The 15,661-nt window shown below is 38.4% G+C and overlaps 1 protein-coding gene across 1 annotated transcript in view; it reads right to left on the minus strand.

Moving 5' to 3' along the window:
* Positions 1–15,661, minus strand: part of LOC124775687 (Down syndrome cell adhesion molecule-like protein Dscam2) — a 194,666-nt gene that overhangs the window by 141,242 nt on the left and 37,763 nt on the right. Inside the window, exon 9 of the mRNA XM_047250516.1 lies at positions 13,648–13,916. Within this exon, the coding sequence (XP_047106472.1) occupies positions 13,648–13,916 (269 nt within the window). The remainder of the gene's footprint in view (positions 1–13,647; positions 13,917–15,661) is intronic.

Genomic DNA, 15,661 nt, shown 5'->3' on the forward strand with positions numbered 1-15,661 from the left:
ATATTTAAATATGCTTTATTTAGAAGGTTGCACCACAACTCTTTTACTTAGTGATGATGAATAAAAAAAGATTCTGCCACAGTTAATTCAAGAGCCTCATGAAGCAGGTCAGACCAGGACTGGCCAGGTGAAGTTACGTCAACTAAAACACACCTACCAGGGACACTGGAGTTGCAATATTGTTAATGCAGCAGAAATGCTATGTAGCTGACTGCTACACAACTCAGGTGTGGCTCTGTTCTCTGTTGTGGCTAACATGATGGGAATTTATGGCTTGGCAAAACAGAGATGAGTCAAGCCCTTGTAAATGATAGTCATTTCTGGACAGAGGTATGCAGCCTAACAGCTCCAGTTTTGAGGGGAGGTCCATACTGGTGTTTGTGTTGATAAGAGGCTGCAAGCTGCTACTACTGGACTTGATCTCTGCTAGCCACAGGCCTAGCATTTGCACAAGTCTGATGCTGCATATCTAGTGTCCTACAACCAGTGGGCCAGCAGTGAGCCTACTTCCAGTCACTGCCATCCTCCTGTATTTGTGGTCTATAGTTCAAGACCTGTGCCATGCAATCTGCCCATCCATCTGCACTTGTATAGGCAAAAATCTGCTGCTGTCCACCTCAGTGTGTGTAGGCAACACTGTCGCTGAGAACTGTCTCCTCCACAGTGAGTCCACAGTATGATTCTGAGCACTCCAGCGCACCCTGTTCTGAGCCACATGGTTGCCTCAAGTATGTGTGGCTGCTGCTGCAGGCTGCTATCCATTACTGGAGTCAGCACCATTTCCAAGTTGCTGGCATCATCATTTCACCAGTGAAGCAACACTGGAACTGCCAGTGACAACAGACTGCTTGCTGTCAGCAGCAGCTCCTCACTGAATGAGCACAGCTTACACCTTGTGGGTGCTGACACCTCAGAGAATGTCAGGACTGTTGTAGTTTGCTGTGCAGTAAAATGAACATTTAACAATGCTGTTTTCATGATGATATGTTGGTTGACAACCAGGCATCCACCCTCCACTCCACTGCAACCCTGCCCAGGGTGATGAACTGCTCGCTTTCTGACCACAGTGAACCCAGTTCCACAAATCACTGTAGAGGTCCTCCACTCCCAACCTCTACAAGTGGCATCAGAAGTGTTTGTCACCTCTACAAGTGATGTCATACACAAGGCTGACATCTGCAGCTGAAATCAGTACCTCATCTCCAGTCGCAGCTCTAGTATCAACATGCATTTGAATGAGTGCAGTATTTTTTGTTTCTTTTTTGTGATTCTGTTTGACTAAAAATGTCAAGAGAAGTCAGTGGATCTCCTACCACATGTTTAATTGTGCTGCCACATTCAATAAGTGGCAAGTAGACTCCTACTGTTCTGAGATATGTAGATATGAATATTAGTTTTGTCTCATTAGTATGGGAAATGTATCTTACATAAGCAAGAGGTGTGGTTTATTGTCAGTTTCCTCAAGAAGCGTTATGGTAGTATTACATTCAAGAGTCTGTGTCATTATTCTATTTCTTACTCTCGTCAGTTGTTTTTTGTGTGATTGACAAAGGGTTGATCATGTTGTTTTTGATACCATGAGGTTATCATGGAGGAAACATTGCGAATTTTAGCAGCTGAATTAGCTGAGTTGCGAGCACACAATGCAAACATGTATAAGGCAACGCATAGGAGCAGACCAGGCAGGTATAGTGGAGAAAGCAAATGTTGGGGAGAAGAATATGGCTTTATGCAACAGAGTTACTCCAGGGTGTGGAGAAAAGGCCGAAAAAAACTGATGAGTGGTGGCCTAAAAACAATCACCAGTATGTTTTTCTGGTGATAAGGGACAGAAGCTTTTGGAGAGGTGTGAAAGAAGGAAAAAGAGAAATCTTGTGTGGAAGCAGAAAGTAAGGAGAAAGAAGTTAGTAACTGCAGTTTAAGTGATGCAAAAGTAGCAACATTGTGGAAATTAAGGAGAATAATGTGGAATTATCAGCTCCAGTATCTTCTGAAAATGCAGATCCTGAATCACCTGCTGTGCTAAATGAAGTGAATGTGTGGTGTACTGAAGTGAATGAGTGTGCGGGTAGCAACACATGGGATTTTGATTTAGCTGCAGTAGTTTCCACCCCACTGGGTGATAACAGGTGTTGTTTTAAGGACATGGAGCCTGGGCCAGATACTAAAGGAAGTACAAGGGTTATTTTGAAAGTGTCGCGAAATGGAAACCACAGTGAAAATCTGATGACGTTTTGCATGGGTGTGTTGGGCAGTGTCTCTAGGATGTCTGTCAGTCATGTTATGTCATTCTTTTTAGTTATGAGCACACAGTGAGCACATAAAGAATCCTAGAACAATAGTGCCTCCCGCCAAGTATGACGGCCTGGTGAGAAATTTCACCTGAAGCTGTGCAGCCAACATTACATAACTGACATGCATTTTATTCTTCGAGACAATTCTCAGCCACATTCTGCAGGGACAATGAAGATGCTCCTGCATCGTTTTCAACTGGAAATGTTTGATTATCCACTCTACAGCCCATAATTATCTCTCTCTGAGTTTCATCTCTGCTCACATGAACCGCTGGCTATGAAGACAACATTTTGGCACAGACAACAAGCTGTAGGCCAGTGTAGAGAATTGGTGGAAAGCACTGGTGGCTGCCTTCTATAACGAGGGTATTGGAAAGTTGGTACAATGCTACAACAAACATCTAAGTCAGATTGGTGACTATGGAGATATATAGCTGGTGGTTGTATCTAACTGTTGCAAATAAAACAAGTTTTGATTTTCACTGTGGTTTCCATTTTTGACCTATTGTTCCTTACTTTCTGAATAGCCCTCATATATATGCCAATGATTTTTATGTCATACAGAGAAGAAGTGCAGGCAGTAATTTTTTTGTAGATACTGCAGAGGATGTACAGGAAGCTATTCATAAAGTTAACTGTGTTACAGATGTTGTTGGTAATGAGGCTGTATGGATGCAGATGTTGTGGCAATGAAATGGTATAGATGCATTTATTTCTGAATGATGCAGATTTGTTGTCATCTGTGATGTTGGCACTCCTGCTGAGGTTGGAGAGGGGCAGGACAAGAAAAGTGCTTGTAATTCCGGTGGTCAGGTGACAAGGCTGAATGCTTTCAGAAACGTGCACCTGAGGATCAGGAGGTTCATGAAAATAATTACCCTTGTGATATAATATGTACTGGAGGTAAAGTGGAAATGTCAACAAGAATTGTTCTTTGGTGTTACATCGTGGAACACACAGTGGAATGCTGTTCCAACTGTGGAAAATTGTTACCACTGATGTATTGCTGCAAGGTTTATTTGTCATGAAGGGTAAGGCAATTGAACTACAGGCAAAATCACTAAGACTTAATTCACGTGATGTAGTACTGCAAGACACAAAGGAACATAACATTGGAAGAAGAAGTCAGACTGTAATTAGCATTAAGCCAAGGGGAATAAGTGGAGCTGCCTGTTAATGCATTGCATGTGATAGTACATTATGTGGATTGTGTGTGAGAACAGTTTTAGGGATGTGTTTTCTGAGAAGACAAAGTTCCAGATTATGTGCCAAAGCAGCAAGTAAAGACATCAATAGATGCATGAAAAGTGCTGATCATTAGAGGTAAACTGAGCAGGACCACTCACTGTGAAAAGATGATTTGTTAAGTAAATCTGTTAAGAGGGAAAGAGTTTTCCACTACTATTTTTAATTTGTTGTGTGACTGGTTAACTGAGTAATGTTCATGATTGAAAAACAAGGTGAGTTCAGCAAAGAGTGAGAAGGACACATTTCTGCTAAGCAGATGCTCCAGCAAATGCAGCAGTGCCATGATAACTGACATCACACTGCCATAATGATGAGCACCTATATCTAAATCTACAGTGTCACAGTATCCAGCACCTTCATGGATCTGACAATACTTGGCACAGATGCTCCAGCAAATGCAGCAGTGCCATGATAACTGACATCACACTGCTATAATGATGAGCACCTATATCTAAATCTACAGTGTCACAGTATCCAGCACCTTCATGGACCTGACAATACTTGGCACAGTCAATATTTATTTTAGGCAAAAGACCACCCTCCCATGCTAACTCCCAGTACAGTGACTACCAGTAGACTGGGTTACCCGTAGCAAACAGTTATTAGTTAAGTGAGGATTACTTAAGGGGCCACCAGATAAACAACGAGGACTACTGAGAATAATGAGTGAGAAGGTTTGTGTTAAACAATTGTTAAAACTTTTGTCAAGTCGAGATAAGATGTTAATGTCACTTTATTAGCTTGTAAGTGATTATTCAATGGAACTAGTCCATTTGTGAAAATGAGAGAAGTACCGTGGGCTAATTGTAAAAAGTACCATTCAGATTAAGAATAAAGCCAATGAACCTGGTGATTTAAGCTGAACTAGTGCTAGGAAAGAAGTCAATGTACTGTACATAATTGTCTACTTGTAAGCAGTGTCTAAATCTTTGCAGAATTACCAAGAGCTCTGCTCTGATAGACTGGATCTTATAAATAGTGTGGGCAAGGGTGTGTGTGTGTGTGTGTGTGTGTGTGTGTGTGTGTGTGTGTGTGTGTGTGTGTGTGTGTGTTGCACCACAACTGTTTTACTTGTAGTGGCTGAAAAAAAAAGACACAACATGGTTGATGTGAGAGCTCATGGAAATGGGTCTGACTGGGGCTGGTCAGATGGAGTCACATCAGGAGCAGTCTGATGATACAACAAGAACTGTCACCACAGCATTGGGCAGTTACCACACAGCCCAGCCCAGCACACAGGCCAGAGTCATAATATCACTGACACACACACAAGAAAGTCAGTGCCGCTGTGGCACTGATTACCCTATTGCTACACAACTGATCCATGGCTCTGTTGTGGCTTACATGATGGGAATTGAAGCCTTGACAAAACAGACACAACCTACTTCCACGACCAGTGGACCAGCAACAAGCCTACTTCCAGTTGCTGCCAGCCTCCTGCATTGGCAATCTATGGTTCGGGCTCAGGGTAGTGTGAGTTGCCAGGCTGCCTTTGATTGTGTGGAAAAACTCTGATTCTGTCTGTCTGCACTTGTGTGGGCAGGCACTACTGCTGAGAGACATATTCTCCACAACTGGTGCACGGTGTGATTCTTTATACTTGATGCACCTTGCCCCAAGCTGCACAGCTGCCTCTAGTTTGTGTGGTTGCTATTGTGGCCTGCCATCTGTTACTGGAGTAAGCATACTTTCATTTCACTAGCCTAGAAACATCATAAGCTGCTAGTGACAAGAGGCTCCTTGCTGATGGCAGTACCTCATTGCTGACCGAGGATGACTTACATCTTGGGGACACTGACACTTCTCAGCAAGTCATGAGTGTTGCAGTTTGCTGTGCAGTGAAATGATATTTAACAATGCTGTTTTCATGACACTACATTGGTCAACAACCAGGCATAAAGCTGCTGCACCACGGCAACCCTCCCCAGAGTGGTGAACTACTGGCTTCCTGAGAACTGACATCCCAATTCATCAACCACTGCAAAAGGTCATCAACTCCTGACCTCTACAAAAGAATAATGGAGTTAACTGTGATGACATGAGAGATCTGCTGCAAAACCAGGCTACTGATTTAACTTAATATATATGAAGGTGCACCACAAATACAACAATGTCTCAGCTAGCTTGTAAAGTCATGCACTTGTTTTCTTGAAACAAGCCAGCATAGTGATATCTTGCTCACATTTGTGAATATAAAGTGATTACAATTTCTAAATGGAATAAAACTATTACTTACTTGGATTACATTGCATAAAATATATTAATCCATTATGAGCTGAGGCATTCAAGTCACATAAAGGCAATATGACTAAAACCCACTGAAACTGTAAGATTAAAACCTGACTTGAGTGTAGCTTGCCTCATGTGTGAAGGACACTTGCATGCTTACCATGCCAGTAGCTTCACCATGCTCTCTGAAACTCAATCAAACGACCTCTGTTTAGCCCAGGTATAGGCAACCTTTAGTGACACATGGGCATGATTCACATACTTAAGCTCAGAGGATGCATAGTCATGATGTGACAGCAAAGTTCCTAGCACATAATGTCAAAATGATAGCATCCATGACTTTAATGTTTCTGGGATAACATGCTGATATGAATGGCACCCTTTTCCTGACACACCACACAAACAAACAATGCCTTAAAATTTAGTGTTTTTGAGAAAACATTCATTTTAGATTCACCTGGGATTTCTTCTGCAAGCCAGATTAAAACCACCTTTCTTCACTCCATTTTAGTTTTCTACTTCTTTCATTTTCTGACCTGTCTATTTTTTGCCATCCCCCCTCCCACCTCTGTTATCTGCAATGCACTTAGCTTTTCACTCTTATTAACTCATGCATGATGTTTTAGCAGCAATCTCGGTCTCTCATATTACACTGACTTCTGCCCTTAATTTTTCAAATCTCATCCCAACAATTAGTCTTCTCATCCTGTTCAGTTTTCAAATCTCATCCCAACAATCAGTCTTTCCTTCTCATCCTGTTCCTTTCCTTCTCATTCTGGGGTTCTGGATGACTTTTCTGAACTGTACCCCTTTTCCTAAACCTCTCCAGTTCTTTTCCTTCACCCTTATTCCTTTCCCCTCATCTCTTCTACCAGAGGAAGGGGCCAGTGGCTCCGAAAGCTTGCACAAGTTAGACCTTTTTTTGTGGGTGTGTGTGAGAGTGTGAGAGTGTGTGTGTGTGTGTGTGTGTGTGTGTGTGTGTGTATTGTCCTGTTGCTGCTTGGTGAGTAGATTGTTTTAGCTACCCAATTGTATTGTCAAAAAGTTATTAAGACTGATTATTTTTGTTGTAGACACACACACACACACACACACACACACACACACACACACACACACAGTTAATCTATGGGTACCTCTTGTTATCTTGACAAGTGGAATATGCAGCTCATTTGAAACAGAAAGACAAATACATTTATCAACTTTATTTCAACAGTGAATTACAACCCTTCTTGCATTTGGTTCTTTTTGTGTAGTCATCTTGAGAGTTTCATCAGATTCTGACATCTATTTAGATACTTTTAGTCTTAACATCCTGGGTGCAATATATTCCAGCTGGGAATAATCTGAAGGGTCTTTGAGGATGACTCTAATATTCAAGTTACAGTCTAGAAAAACTTTCCAAAATACTGGCTGGAAATGGTACTACTGCTGGCGCTCCAACCCTATTTTCTCCAACACCACCAACAGCTCACATTCTGGTTGGTTTCCAAGTAGAGAGCACAAATGAAACCACTGCCCAAACACCTAGCATATTCTACAGTCTATAAGATGCTACGCACTATAAGGTGCATCTTAATTTTTAAGCACGTTTTTTAAGAAATAACATTTTTACCATTTTTGTTATTAGATTGTAAAAACAGACTAAAAAAATTCTTAGTTTACAAAACTGAACTGGCCTTCAGAATTCCTGAAAATCACCATCTGTAAATTCTTCTTCTTCTTCTTCTTCTTCTTCTTCCTCTTTGTTGTCATAATTGTCCTCTTTAAATATAAGACAGTCTCCACTGCCATCAGGAGCATTACTTATGCTGCACTTCTTGAAATGTTTAACAATAATGTCTTCTCTCATTCTAGACCACAACTGTTTTATCCACCGACACACTTATTTGATTGTAGGTCATTTTATAGCACCCTTAAGTGTGAATTCATGTTGAGTTTCACCCATCATCTGCTTATTCCATTCCTCTCTCATATACACATTAAATTGTTTATTTAGTGAGACATCAAGATGTTGCAATTGTGAAGTAAGTCCTTCCACAATAACAGCAGTATTTCCCTGTTTCAGTTTCTCTTTCACAGAATTTTTCAAATCACTGCTAACCTGATCCAGCACAAGAAGTGAACTCTTCTTCAATAAAGCACCTTTCCTTTTCTCCCACACTCTGTTAGTCTATAATTTCATGCCATCCAGCTCTTGTCATATATATGAACAACAACACCTGGCAGTATTTCAGAAAGTTTTGGCATCATTTTGTGCTTGAAAATGATCACTGGATGAAGTTTAGTACCATCAGAACAATATGAAAGGACAACAATGTACTGCATTTTTTCATGTCCACATGTTTTTGTAGTTACAGTTTTAGTACTTTTCATGGGAACAGTTCTGTTACTCAGCACATCAAACATCATAGGAGTCCAATCCAAATATGCTACTTGGCTTAGGTCCATGCTGGTTTTCTTTTGATGTAGGATGATAAAGCAATAGAAATATAATATTTTATCTTCACACTCTTGTGGCATTTTCTGAGATATTTTGGTTTTGGTTCACATGCTAAGTCCATGACACTTTGTAAACCTGTTACACCAACCAACATCACCCTTAAAGTCTGCTACGTTCCACTGTAGTACAAGCCTATGAGTATGTATTTTAATCACTTTCGTATTAATTCCAGTGCCATCTTGATGATGTCTTTGAATCCATTTCATTACATCATCTACTAGTTTTGGCCATTTTACATGCAGTCCTCTATTTGAAAATTTATTCTTCTTCATCTTTTTTCAATCATGACTGATTTTTACTGTTGTTGCAGTGCCAAAATGCCGCTCAGAGGTTCTGTTCCATGTTCTTCTGCATATGCTGTTACTTTCAGTTTATAGCACACATCATATGAATACCTTTTGTTTTTTTCCATTACAAAACTAGTTACTAACAAAAATATTGTACTGTTACCAATAAAATGAATCACTTTCAAATCAAGTTCACTGGCAACATCTCAAAATGTTATAATGAAACTAAGAGACCATTTCAAAAATGTGGGTAAACCAAAAAAAATTGCTGTCAGATAATGGAACTCAGTTTTCAGCCAGGCAGTTTACAAAATTTTTGGTGTGGGAAAGTGTGAACCATATATTAATTTCACCCACAAAGTAACACAGCAGAAAGGACCATGTGTGAATTGGGCAGGCTTTGTCAGACGTATTGCGTAGGTAGATATTCAAAGAGGACAGATATGGTGAAAGAATTTTAAAAGGTACTAAATGAGTTGACACATTCAGCTACAAAGGTTTCCCCAATGGAAACAGCAGGAAAACAAATAGAAGGAGAAACCCTCCTAAAGTGGGTTGAATGGCCACTGTAGGATGTTGGTATAGAGGGCTCACAGAGCATGGTCTCAAAGTTTTCTAGTGTAATTAGTAGACGGTATAACATCAGAAATTTGTTAATCAATAGAGATTGTATTCACTATTTAGCCAAGTCCATAGACTGGGAAAGATTTGGAAGAAAGATAGCCATAAGCAAGGGACAATCTGTGATGTCAGTACAACTGCAGGGCTATGAAATAGCAATAGGTTTTGAAAGGAGCCTCTGAAAAATGAGTGGCACGAGTTGTGTGCTTACAGTATTAAAGATGTTAATGTGAATGTTTTGAAGCAATTTTCAAATGTTTTCTTGTGTTGTGTTGGGGAGTAAACAAACTGAATTGATTTTAAAGTCTGGTGTGAAAGGGTATGTGAACCCAAAAGGAATTGATTAGTTATAGATTGAAGTACAAATGGAGAGAGCAAAATTTGAGAAAGAGGCTCTCCTTGATGTAGAGAATGTTTGAATCTGCCATCCTAGCATGAAGAGTACTAAAGATGTATTTAGTCAGACCTAAGTTACAAGGAATATCAAAGCGATTGTAATAATTGTGAGTGGGTAAAACTTTAACCTTTATATGGTCTCTGATCTATAGAAATCTTGTCCTAAATAGCCACATAATATTGAATATTAAAGTAGACCTATTAGTGAGTTACCATAAGGGATAAAAATTTGTATAATTTTGAAGTTTGTAAAATTTTATGATTTAGAAGGGACTGTTTCACTCTTTCTCGAATGTTGGGGGAGGATTTGTATCTTTTTATGGGAATGTACACAGACGTATCTCGAATAATTATTATGGGGAAAGGCATTATACCTTGCATTTTTTTGGTAAGGTATGGTATGGCATGGTATGGTATGATATGGTATGGGTTGTGCGAGTTTTTGTTTGGCAAGTCTGCCTGTGCTTAGTTATTAAGTCCAATCCATTCACACTGTACAGAACTGACCAATTGTCTCTGAAACCTTTGAATAAGCAGGTGTACAATTTAGTGCAATAGTCTCAAGTTTCACTATGCTCTCATATCTCTCCAGAAATCTAACTAAGTAACCACACTATACTTTCCGTTGGCATTCCATAGAAGGAGTAGGAACCACTTTTTGGGCCCTGGTGTGGTGAAGCTGATGGTGTCCATTCTGTAGAATTGATGGATACCACCTTTTCCAGCCCACCAGTGAAAACCGCTCCCATTAGGGTGGTGTGGGGTGAGGGGTGGGAAGGGTACCATTCTTTGGAGTCTGTCTTCTGTCCTTCTTTGCTCAGTGCACTCCTAGTTCTTCCCTTTCTTTTCTTTCTCCCTCTATTGGGCTACAGTTCTATCCTAACTCTATCCACATGCAATTGTTTCATTGTGTGAACCTTTCTTTATATTCAGTCTATTCATTCTATAAAACTTCACTTGTTATAGCAAGCCCAAGAGGGTTTCTGACTCCAGTAGTGTAAACATTGGTTGGTAACTATTGGGTGTTACTCTGTACCATAATAAGATTTAAAAGACATATTTTATATAGTTGTGCACAATGATGAATTTGAACAGTATATTATCAAATATTACTGTATATGGAATTGCGATATGTCATGGGATGAACAAGGAATCTGTTCTATTTTATTAATTACATACCTGCTATCTCATCTCAACAAAAGATGGTAGATGGACATACAAACTGATATACATATAGTTGTATGTGGAACATACATACTAAAAAAGAGGATTATACAAGTAGAAGTAATGAATACTCAGAAAAATCAGGACTATAGTCCAGCAGTTGTAGTGCGAATAATTAAAATTGAAAAATTTGTGGTGATACAGTGAACATATGAATTTGTCAATTTCTTGAATAAAAAACATTACCTAGACTGTTTTTATTCAAGAAATTCAATTAAAGTTATTTTCCCATTGGTTTATTATAGGTAGAAACTACTTACTAATCAAACACTTGTTAATTTATAAGCAATGGCAGATTTTGAGGGTACAAGATTTTCCAGATTTTTGTGGCCAAAGTTTGAAAATAAATAATTTCATTGAGTGCAAGTGAAATCTTGTACTAAACTTGAACATAAATGAACAAGATTTATTAGTAGAATTATTTGCAATTTTCTTATCCAGAATAATAATTCAGAATATAAAGTTTTAATTATTATGTAAGAACATTTATTTGGGGACAAGTTCTGCTTTGTGTGTTTTATTACTTGCATGAGGTATTCCACCTGATCTCCATGCCATTCCAAGAGAGTTGAAGATGTACTTGGATCCCTGATGGGCAAAGTAGTCAAAGGTGGCAAACAGTCTTCTGTGCCAGCCACACTGTCAATGAATATCAAAGACCAGAAGGTCATATAGTACTGTATATATATATATATATATATATATATATATATATATATATATATATATATATATATATATATATATATATCTAAAAAGAAAGATGATGAAACTTACCAAACAAAAGCGCTGGCAGGTCGATAGACACACAAGCAAACACAAACATACACACAAAATTCTAGCTTTCGCAACCAATGGTTGCCTCGTCAGGAAAGAGGGAAGGAGAAGGAAAGACAAAAGGATATGGGTTTTAAGGGAGAGGGTAAGGAGTCATTCCAATCCCGGGAGCGGAAAGACTTACCTTAGGGGGAAAAAAGGACAGGTATACACTCGCACACACACACATATCCATCCACACATACACAGACACAAGCAGACATTTGTAAAGGCAAACTCTTTGCCTTTACAAATGTCTGCTTGTGTCTGTGTATGTGTGGATGGATATGTGTGTGTGTGCGAGTGTATACCTGTCCTTTTTTCCCCCTAAGTTAAGTCTTTCCGCTCCCGGGATTGGAATGACTCCTTACCCTCTCCCTTAAAACCCATATCCTTTTGTCTTTCCTTCTCCTTCCCTCTTTCCTGACGAGGCAACCATTGGTTGCGAAAGCTAGAATTTTGTGTGTATGTTTGTGTTTGCTTGTGTGTCTATCGACCTGCCAGCGCTTTTGTTTGGTAAGTTTCATCATCTTTCTTTTTAGATATATTTTTCCCACGTGGAATGTTTCCCTCTATTATATTCATATATATATATATATATATATATATATATATATATATATATATATATATATATATATATATATTCTTTTTATTTGTTACCCAGAAAATATCATGTAACAAGATACATATCACTGACATGATCACAATGAGGTAACTCAAAATGTAAATAGACCCTTGCACTAAACGGTGTTCTGGGATTGTGATGGTGGGGCCGGAAGGAGAGTGTTAGCAAGCTTCTGAATCTCTGCAACTTTTACTGATCGCATTGATGCACTGCTGCTGCCAGTTGAATCCATTGGTGCTAGATAGAGATAAGTTACCCGTGGCATTAAATATATAGCCATTTTTAAGACTGGTGGGAATTTTAAATCAAACACTGAACATTTTGAGTATAAGACGCACCTGACTTTTGAAGCTAATTTTTTTGAAGAAAAATGTCTCTCTTATAGTCGGTAAAATACAGTAAATAAGACAACTAGTATAGTTGTGTAAGAAGTGAACCAGTCATGCAGGAACCCAGAAACTTGTCATCACTCAATCACATTGTCTGACAATTCAATTAGGTCATGACTGTATCATTGACATCCTTATGCTTGCATGCTTAAGCATGTCATCATCAAATTTGACCTTTTATTTGGTCTTCATTCTTAAAACTTTAAATGGAATTGACTGTGTAGAGAACCTTAATGCATTAAAGATTTCTAAAATATTTTCCAATTTTTCCTAGCCTGTGTCTTGGATGTCAAAATTTGCATTATTTCTGGTGATGTGCTGGTGAATTTCCTCCCTGCACATGAATTGTGTCACACTGTTTCTGATACAGAGAACAGAGACATAAACATAAATATTCAAAATTGTTAATACTCTGGACTTGGTAATGGGAGAATGACCTAGGACTAGTCTTACCCTACTATACAGACAATTTAGTTTTGGATTTATGTAATGTTGGTGACAAAGGAATATTGTATATTGTGCCAAAACGAGTAACCTATTTGAAATATGTGATTTTTTGGGGGGGGGGGGGGGGGGGGCAGCCTCAAATATGTTATACAGAGATAACTGCTACTAACTGTATTCTCAGTATCGGCAGGAGATAAGAAATCTGTGACATCTCATCATAAACTTTGTTAACATGTTCTTCCGAAGGTAAGCATAATTAAGATATTTTTATAATAAACTGGAGGTAAGACCTTGTAAGTACCTAAAAACTTGTGCTGAAACTTCAGTTGATAGATTTATGGAGTCTGCTTATTTAAAGAGTAATCAGCTTTTGAGGAATGAGTGTGACTTCTTTGTCACAATCACAAGTAATAACGTACCTAGAAGATTTTTTTTGAAACTTCAGGCAATGAATTTATCAAGTTTGCTTATTCATAGGGTAGTCATATTTTGAAGATTTTTTTTCATAATGAAAGTAATAATGAACAACATGACATAGCTTAAAACTTTATTTGTAGAGACCTACCCGTGGAACCACTCTCGGCGTGGAGGAGGCTGACCAACAGCAATGCAGGGTAACTGTAGTTCCTCCCCATGTGCAACCTTCATTTTATGGCCAAATGATGCAATTCTTGCAGGTGTGTGTGTTGATGGTGCTTGGACAACACTTGTGCTTGGCACACCTTCACCTGCAGCTGTTGCCGCTGAAACTTTCATTTCATAGCGCCGTTGTGGTGACAGATGTGATAAAGTGTAATGTGTCTGACTTGGTGGCACTTCAAACTGCTCCATTGGCTGTAGAGATTTATTGTCACATTGTATTTCTCTGAATATAAGTAAAAATTTACAATATCACAAGTCTTCATAGCACCAAAGCAAGTACGCCGATCACAATTTCTACACTCAAGATTTTAAAATAAATTATGCAGAATGCTACAATGATTAAAGAATATATTGAGATAGAATGATAATTCCTGAGATGGATAAATAATTATCTAGTGAATAAACCATTTTAATGTCACACTTACTTCATATTGAACCTCCACTCAGAATGAGATACACTCTGAGATACTATAATTTGTACAGAACTCTATTTCATAAATGCAGTCTAGTTAGATTGTAAGGGAAGTTTTCCTTGTGACCAAAGTTTTAATCTGCTGTTGTTAAGAATTACCATTACAGTTAATACTTTCTTTCACATGTATTTTCATTTCCAGTATTTGTATTTGTATTATGAGCAATAAAATGTATGATTCACAGACTTTTCATGGCAATAAAATATTTTGCACTCAGCATTAACATAAAACATACTGGTTATATAAGTCAGAATTAATTAAAATCACAAAAATAAACAGTTTCAGCCTCAAGCTTTAGAAGTCAGTGAGTATTTTCTTCGATACTAAAAGGAAAAACAAAATTTTGGAAAGGTGTAGCGATGTAGTACGTATTACTGAGGGACAGAAACTTCATTCTTAACTCAAGGTAAATAGTAAAGCACAAGCAAAATGGCAAGGATCAGAATTAACGACCTAACTGGGTACTCCACTTTTGTCTTAATTCTTCAATTCACAACTTGTGTCTTAATTCGTGTAAAAGTGATTGAACATAGTAATTATTAGGAATTATTGCACTTCATTTCAAAGGCTTTTCTAAATTTTTCTTAGGATCACTTTCCTCAAATCAGTTATGTGGTCAGCAAATGATCACTACATGTGCAACAAATGATAATTCTTATTTTGCTATTATTAATATATGTTTCTTTCAGTTTAGTCAGAGGTATCCAGGGAAAAAACAGTATGTAATAAAACGTGTCTCTATTTCCTTGTTTTCAAAAATCAACTATTTATCTGCAGTGTGCACTGCTTACACTGTATGAAATGGTTATAAAGTGAATATTAAAATTATTCTGGTATATTAAATGTTTGATGAAGTTTTGGGAGTGTAGCTGGTTGTTGTTTCCTAAGAAGGAATTTATTTCTTCTGGGCAACTGTAAGGCATTTCATGTGAGCAGCCAAAGACTGATATGACTTCTGAAATTTTGAGAGGGTACTTTCTGAGAAGAATTGGTCAACATATTACTTCCTACCACTTTTGTCTCACAAAATGACCACAATGAAAAAATGTGTGAAATTAGAGCTAATACTGAGGGTTACTGACAGTCATTCTTCCAACGTACCATTCTTGAGTGGAACAGGGGAGGGGGTCAGATAGTGGTACCAGAAGTACCCTTGCCACACACTCTCAGATGGTTTGTGGAGTATTGGTGAAGATACAGATGTAGACTGTAACTACAAGACTGACCACATGGGGAGCAGGCATGCCCTTGATGGCAGAAATGCGAAATTCCGCTGTACGTAGAGTTGCTGCTCAGTATGTCCATCATTGTACTCTGTCATTTATGTTGAGAGCAAATCATGGAAATAATGGGTTCTGTGCATTGTTCAACTGATGGTCACCAGCCTGGTTAATAAATTAATTCATAAGAATAGGTAGTACGCCATGGAAACAGGCAAAAAGATGGTTAGTCGCCAATTGTTCT

Source organism: Schistocerca piceifrons, chromosome 2, assembly GCF_021461385.2.
Source record: "Schistocerca piceifrons isolate TAMUIC-IGC-003096 chromosome 2, iqSchPice1.1, whole genome shotgun sequence".
NCBI classification, from domain to species: Eukaryota; Metazoa; Arthropoda; class Insecta; order Orthoptera; family Acrididae; genus Schistocerca; species Schistocerca piceifrons.